Raw genomic sequence first — 7,861 nt, forward strand, 5'->3', positions numbered from 1 at the left:
TTTAATTTTGTCATGGCAGGATTAGCAACCAGGCCACAGAGGTGAAGGGACATTATAATAAGACAGCACATTAATCCTCTATCCCACCCAAGGCAGAAGCAAAACCAAACAAATAGCAGCTTCCTGGAAATTGAATTTCTGTTATCCAGATGTCAAAGATGTAATACCCCAATTACACAAACTATTGCCAGTGAAGCATGCCAGCGAATATGCAATGTAAATGGGGTGAGCACAGAGCCACAGAACTGCACAGTCAGCATCTGGCTCTGTGAGTGAGTGATAATTAGCACTGTGTGTAGACACTAATAAACATTTATGTCTGAAATTACAACTTTTAGCAATGTTAATAAGGGATATATTGGCAATCTGTAAAATAAAAGGTCTTGAAAAGAATGTCATACATTAAGCAATGGCAGACATTTCCCGTTCTTGCACAATCTTTTTTTTTCTTCCTAATTGCAAATGGCCATGCTGTTTTGCTGAGAAATTAATTGACATCAGAACCTACCTAAAAAAATGGGTTGTGTCTCTTTGGCCTCCCCATTAACATCATTGCTGAATTCTGAGATCGTATATACCTCATGGTGATAATCTAGGATGAGAAAACAATCAAAAATTAGAATTTTAACGACTGGCAAAATATGAATAAGCAACAGACTAGAATCCCAATAAAGGCTAGAAGCATAATCTATGCTTTAATTTAAAAATATAGTTTTCAAGAACCCAGTTAACCACAGACTTGTAGTCAATAATAATCTCTAAAAACTTTGCTTACTCTGACGAAAGTACACAACATTGAAATATTACTTTGACTTCAGAAAACAACTCTGCTTGATCATATTGTTTTCCCAGTAATTTTGCCCACAGATACCAATTATTAACCTTCTTTCATTTCAGATGACAAGTATGTTTATAAGGAAAAGAAAAGCCTCACCCAATTACAAGCCAGGGGAGGTTTCCAAATTTATCTCCACAACCCATTTTCTTGGGCCTATCAATAGTATGCTTTAGAGGTACCTGGCACTCTTTCAATTTACTCAGTTAAAAAAAAAAAAAGAAAAAAAAAAACCATCATTAAGCAATTTAAAGGTGAGCACACCTGAAAGATACTGATTTGTTATTTCAAATATAGAAAAATTTGGGTAAGAAAGCAAGATTCTCATCTTTCACACAAGTGAAGCTTTTGCATTCAGCTACTGCACTTTAATATGCAATCGTTTATTTTCTAAAAAATGCACCTGCAGAGCAGAGAGAATCAGACCCGTAATTTAAAAAAAGAAAAAACTTGCTATGTCAGTCAAACTTTAAAACACAATACAAGCTTCTCTCTCGCTCTCTCTCTCTGGGCTGTGCTTTGGCAATCTCCTATTTCTAAAAATCACCTAGGCATGAAAATATACATTCTTTCATAACAGCTCTTCCCTTTTGGCCTTAGACCTCACAGGTCAACGTCTATAAAACTACTCTCACTCTTAAGATAAAGTAGTAGGTTCCCTAAAGTCATAAATATAAAAACAGCCTACATTCCTGAATGAATCAGATAGCACCAACAGGCTAGTCACAAAAGAGACTTTTAAAGTACAAGTAATTGAGTAATCAGCAGTGTTGGAAAAAATTTTATATAGAAGGTGGAAGGAGCCAAATATTTTGAATATATAAAACTATTTTAGGCCTCTTTCATTAAGGTGTCCAAACTAAATTTGGGGGAAAGAGATATGATTAGATCTTCAAAATGTCTATAATCAAACCATTTTCAGACTAAACGAATGTAGCCTTTACTGAATCCACATCAGTTAGTTTAGCTTACTTTGAAAAACGCTATTACTTGCAATAGCCCTCTAATTTTCATCAGTTTATATGTGACTTCTCCAGGTGGTTAAAACCATCGTTTTTGCTCTCTACTCTGATGTCAGTGCTGGATAAAACACCAGAGAAAAAGGGGATGGGTCTGTGGTTTTGTTTGGACCTCAAGTTGATTTACACAGTGGTTCTAAAGTCAATATTTTTTTCTAAACTCAGTATTAGAACTTGTGACATTACAATGAAAAAAGTCACCTACCTCTAATTTCAGGAGACACAATGCATTTTGAAAGACATATTCGTAGGTCTGTTTTTATCTTTAGTACTCATCATTTTTTTTAAAGTCAAATCAGGAAAATAAAGATTCTAACAAGTAACTGAACAGACAGATATGACTCTACACAACTTTACTCTCCACTAATAAAATAACCCAAGCCCAAAGAGTGTGTTATACACCTGTTAAATGATCAGAAACTAGAAGACTTTTTTTGTTTCTGTGAGACACTTATCTGACTAGTAAGTGATCTATTCTAAGATATCTTTCCAACCCAAATCACATATCTAGAAAAGATGCTGGATGTCAACAATTCTTATCTGGGCTTCTACACCTAATGAGCTTTTTTCCTTCTTCTTAAAAGAACCACCACCACCTTTTTTCTTTCTCTTTGGGGGGGAATAAAATTCATTCGTCCGGATTCTCAGGAGCACGGCCTGATTCAAAGGCAACTCTCCCCCACCCCCCCAACCTAGCCACAGGAGTGGAACACCAAAGAAGGCTCTTTGCTCCCCAAGTGTCATTGTTTGCTAATTTCCTGATATGCCCTGCGACTTGTTTACGTTAAATAATATCCAGCCTCCCCCCGCACAACTTTCCTCGCGGCCCGAATTGTGCGGCCGCAGCCCCCTCCGCCGCAGCCCCTCCTCCGACACTCCGCTTGGGAGGGGAGTTTGGGGGTCCAGGAAGACGAGCCCCCGGAGTTGAAGCCGCCACCGAGGGCGAGGGGCCGCGGGGCCCGGTGCGGAGATGTTTACGCCGCGCGAAGTCCTTTCTCCCGCCGCCGGCGCCGACCCGCAGGACCCCCGGCCCCCGCCCCGAGCCCGCCGCTCACCTCGGTTCACCAGTTTGAAGCTTTGGGATTTCCTGCTTCTTTTCCTTTCGGAGAACTCCATGGTGCTGGGAAGGAGGAAGGAGGCAGGGAATGCGGCCGGGGAGAGGGAGCGGGAGGGAGGCGGGAGGGCGAGAGGGGAGGCGGCGGCTGAGGCGACGGCGGCGGCAGCACTGGCTCTTGTCACCCAGCAGCGGGAGCGGCCAGGACCAAGGTCCGTCTCTTCAATCAGCAGAGGGGGGAGAAAGGAAAGGAAAAAACCACCTCGAACGAACTCGGGTGCTTCAGCTTTCGGGTCTCGGTAGGAGGCGGTTTCCCAGGGAGAAGTTGCCCCCTCCTCTTCACCGCCTCCCCGTGTCCTAAACACACACCCCCTTACCCTTTCTAATTTCTTTTTTCTTTTTAAAAACGTATCCGAAGCTGAACTTTCCGTTGGGGACCGAGTTGGGGACAGGGTGTGAAGCGAGGAGGAGCGCCTTGCCGGCCGGGGTCTGGTCCTGCCGGCGCCCCTGGGGCGCTCGCCGCGGGCCGGCCTGGGCAGAACCTTCCGGACGTGGCGGCGGCGGCGGCCGAGGCGAGCGCGGCCCCGGGGACGCGGCGGGCGGGCCGAGGGAGGGCGGCCGCGGCGGCGGTGGCGGGGAGCGGAGCCGGGTCCGGGCGCTAACCGCCCCCACGGGAGGAGGGGCTGGGAGGGGGGGAGGAGGCGGCGCCGCCGGGACCCCGGGGCCACCTGCTGGCGGATCCCGCCCTCGCCGCGGCGCCCGGGCCGCCGCCATCCCCGGGGGCCGCGGGCCGCCGCCACCCACCGGCCTGGCCGCGCGGCGCCCTTAAGAGAAGCTAGAGGCCGCGGCGCAGCGCCCTCGGCCCGGGCCCAGCCGGGCTTCCCCGTGGGGACCGGCCCTGTCCGGCGGGAGGGGGGCTTCTTACGCAGGCGACTCTGGGGTCTGAGGAGTTGGGGCCCTGCCCTGAGCTGGCCGCGCCGAGCGCCAAGTCGGGGAGCTGCTTCTTCAGGGGCCTCAGATCTCAGACCCCAGCTTGGCTGTCTTTCTCCGCAGCTCTCTAAGGCCGATATTCTTTTTATAAATAGTCCTAGGTTTCTTGGCCCCTCACTGGCCAACCTATTCTCAGCCCTGAGATGGAATGCCGAAGGGCCGGACACACAGATTTTAGGCAAGTTTTAAGAAAAAAACTTACCAATCTGCACCCTACAAAAAAAAAAAAAAAAAACTAGAAGAGGTTTTAGAATTTATTAGTGGGAAGAGTATAGAAAAAGAGTAAACTCCAATTCTTTATCCAATACAGGAAGGGTTGTTGGAATATCCGGAGTTATATTCAAGGAGAGAACTTGGAATGTGGGGCTTGGAGAGGGTGAAGGGGGTGAAGGGTGCTACGTCAGTGGGTGCATGATCACTCTGCCTACTCTAGGGAAGAAATGGTAAAGGCAAGGACAGGAGACTGCCACTTGATGTAATAATGTCCAAATAATTGATGTAAAAAGAAACTTGTTATTAACTTTATATAATATTCTTCTCTAGGGAGATAAGAGCACACTACAGACACCATTTCTTTCTGTCAACATCTTTAGAGAGGGAATTAAATTGAATTTTATACCACCTGAGAAGGGCCATACAGGAAGGTGATCTGACATACTTTAAAAGGACCCCCTTTAAGTAATTGTTTCTAGACCTAAATAGAAAGTAAATATAGGTAGACTACCCCTGAAGCACTGTGGCAAATTCAGGTAGTGCCAAAAAGGTAGAGCAGAGTAAGGGAAAAGGGTATGTTCATAAATGTGGTAGCAAGTTCCACCACCAGTCTTACTTAAATAAGGAGACAGCCACTCAGGGTCTATTCTTAACTTATCAGGGACATACAGAGTAGAACTGAGGAGGAAGGAGGAAGTTGGAGGCAACTGACATAAACACACACACTTACATGCACACACACCCAAGAAACAGAATAATCAACCAAGTAGTGGAAGCAGACTAAAAGTGGAAGCAGAGCTGGGCACAAATCTTGAGGTCTTGGGTGGTACACAGCAAATCAGAAAGCTGGTTACATCTGACCTGGAAGTGAGGGAGAGGTATTCATTCAGTTTGCTAAAGCAACCCCCTAAAGAAGAGGTTCTTAACCTTTGTGGTCATTTTCTCCTCTGTCCAAAGCTCCAGGCCCTTTTCCCAGAAAATGTATATAAGACAAATGCAATTTTGCATAGATTTTTGGGAGTTTTTAGACCCCCTATAGTCCTAAAAGATACTAATAGTCCTAAAAGATACTAAAAGGGATGAAAGTGAGAACAGGGATTAAATAACTACCCTAATTGATTCTCTTCCATTTTTTTCTTTCTTTAAAACTAAGCAGTAAAAATCAGATGTTTTGACTGTTTCTTTGAGGAAAAGGCATACTATTTTGTTCCTCAGGCTGTGACCCTTTCTTTTTTTTTTGGAATGCTTTTTGAGATATGCCAAAAGCCACAAGGCTAAGAACTACTGCTTGAGGAACATTTAGGATCTTCCCTGCCTTTTAGCATAAAATGAGATTTTATTACACTTAAAATCATTGAAGGCATCATATGAAGAAGCAAATACCTAGGGAAGATATTAACAACTTAGCATTTTCAGTTCAAATGGGAATTTGAATTCCATTTACTGAAGAAAATATTTTTTATACATATTGTTAAGAATAAATATTTTAAAGTAATAGTCATTTTCCCTTGATCCTTTCTACTAGCTCTCCAATGATGGTCTATGAATTGTTTTGCAGAGACCATAGACCAGGTCTGATCTATCAATATGTAGAGAAAATCAACAAATAATTATTCTCCACTTTAAGCAGATCTGGAGCCCTGGTGTTGCAGTGGTTAAGAGCTTGGCTGCTAAACAAAAGGTCAGCAGTTCAAATCCACCAGGCACTCCTTGGAAACGCTATGGGGCAGTTCTACTCTGTCGAATTCCGTCAGAATTGACTTGACAGCAACGGGTTGGTTGTGCAAATCACCGTTCCTTTATATAATGACAACGTATATATTCATGTAACAAGCATGTAGTAAAGATTAATTATGATATTTATTAAAAATGAGATTGCTTTAAGTGGTAGTATCGGTTTTTGGTTAATTGAATACAGTCTTTGTGTTAGAGTGGCCTGGAAAGTCCTCTAGGAGATCTACTAAGGTCATTTCCCTGCTTCGATAGTTCAAAGCCTGCAAAAGTTTTAGAAGTACAGGTTTACATGTTACTAAAATTCAGTAAAAACTAGTTAAATAAATACTCCATGACTTCATATAGGTGGAACATCTACTACGTGACCATTCTAAAATGCAGTTGATTAAAGATTAAACACAGGTTTTAATCTTTGACAAAGACAGGTAATTTGCCCAGAAAACATCAAGTAATCTTAACCCTTATTTTTAAAACTCTCTTTCTGGAAACTCTATCCTCAGAGAAATGGCATTATGAAAGTTTTCATCTTTAATTAGAGTTCTGCTACCCAATAGAAATGTAATGCAAGCCATATTTGTAATTTAGAGTTTTCTCTTAGCGGCATTTAAAAAGTAAAACCCAACATGTAATCAATACAAAAATATTAATGAGATATTTTACATTCTTGTTGTTGTTGTACAAAGTTTCAAAATCTAGTGTGTATTTAAGACAAATCAATTCTGACTAGCCACATTTCAGGTGCTCAATAGCCACATATGGCTACCCCACTGGCTAGCTCAGATTTAGCAGAAGGTTTGAGCCATGTTATTTTTTTTTTTATATATAGGTATGGCTACAACCTGCTTATTGTTTAATTGCCTCTTTAATAAACTCCAAAAAGAAGGAGATTAGCAGGAAGGTATTATTGGGCTTAAGGCTTTTTATTAACCTCCGAATGGTTTATAAACCATTTGGAAGTGAAAATCCTGTCACTAAATTGGTACTACTTTATGAAGATTTGGAGACTCCTTCAAGAAGATTAATAAGTATAAATATTAACTTCATTTTATGACAATTGCCTATCTGATGTATATTGGCTTTACCAACCATGATGTCCTTTTCTAGTGACTGGTCTTTTCTGATGACATGTCCAAAGCCACGGTACCACCAGAACTCCTAAAGCTTTAGTTAAAAAAAGCTTTAGTAGATACTGTCAAATAGTTTCTCTAAGTGGTTCTACCTATTTACACACCCATCAGTAGTGTATGAAAGTTCTAGTTTTTCTAAATCTTTACCAGCTCTGGGTATTATCAGTCTTCTTCATTTTAGCCATTGCAGGGGGGTATCAGGTGTAGTGGTATCTCTTTGTGTTTTTAATTTGCATTCTCCAACTGACAGAAAGAATATGCAGCCCTACATTACGAGTTATGTTCCCTCAAAATGTGTGTTGTAAATCCTAACCTCTGCCTGTGGTTATAATCCCATTTGTGAATGGGCTGTGTTTGCTATGTAAATGAGGCAGAAATAATGTAGGGTGTATTTTGAGTCAATCTCTTGAGTTATAAAGGAGCTTAAGCAAGAAAGCAGAGAAGGGGGAAGACAGATGCCAAGCCACATGTAGACTGCCCAGGAGCAGAAGCTCAGAAGAGACAAGGACCTTCCTCCAAAGCCGACAGAGACAGAAGTCTTCCCTTAGAGCCAGCGCACTGAATTTGGACTTCAGCCTCCTAAACTGTGAAAAAATAGATGTTTGTTAAAGCCACCCATTTGTGGTATTTCTGTTACAGCAGCACTAGATAACTAAGAACATAGTGCTGGAAGAGTAGGGTGGTGCTCTAACAAATACCTACAATGTAGAAGTTGATTTGGAATTGGGTAATGGAAGGAGGCTGGAAGAGTTTGACTTCATCGTTTTTTACTTTCGCTTTAGCTACTCGATGTTCAAGAACAAGCTTCAGAGTCTTTTCTGACATCCATTTTGGTCTTTTCTTTCTTTCCTGTCTTTTTAATGATCTCTTGATTTCTTAACGTATGATG

The 7,861-nt window shown here is 42.5% G+C and overlaps 1 protein-coding gene across 2 annotated transcripts in view; it reads right to left on the bottom strand.

Moving 5' to 3' along the window:
• BEND7 (BEN domain containing 7) overlaps positions 1 to 3,462 on the bottom strand; it is a 126,140-nt gene extending 122,678 nt beyond the window's left edge. The window contains exons 1-3 of one of the 2 annotated variants that reach the window (XM_064284869.1): positions 3,286 to 3,462; positions 2,910 to 3,128; positions 509 to 592 (exon numbers count right to left, since the gene is read on the bottom strand). In XM_064284869.1, the coding sequence (XP_064140939.1) occupies positions 509 to 592; positions 2,910 to 2,970 (145 nt within the window). In that variant the 5' untranslated portion in view covers positions 2,971 to 3,128; positions 3,286 to 3,462. Of the gene's footprint in view, positions 1 to 508; positions 593 to 2,909 lie in introns of both variants that reach the window. The other variant, XM_064284870.1, reaches the window with a different exon arrangement.
• Positions 3,463 to 7,861: the final 4,399 nt, after the last annotated feature.

The sequence above is a fragment of the Loxodonta africana genome, chromosome 4, assembly GCF_030014295.1.
Source record: "Loxodonta africana isolate mLoxAfr1 chromosome 4, mLoxAfr1.hap2, whole genome shotgun sequence".
In the NCBI taxonomy this organism is placed as follows: domain Eukaryota; kingdom Metazoa; phylum Chordata; class Mammalia; order Proboscidea; family Elephantidae; genus Loxodonta; species Loxodonta africana.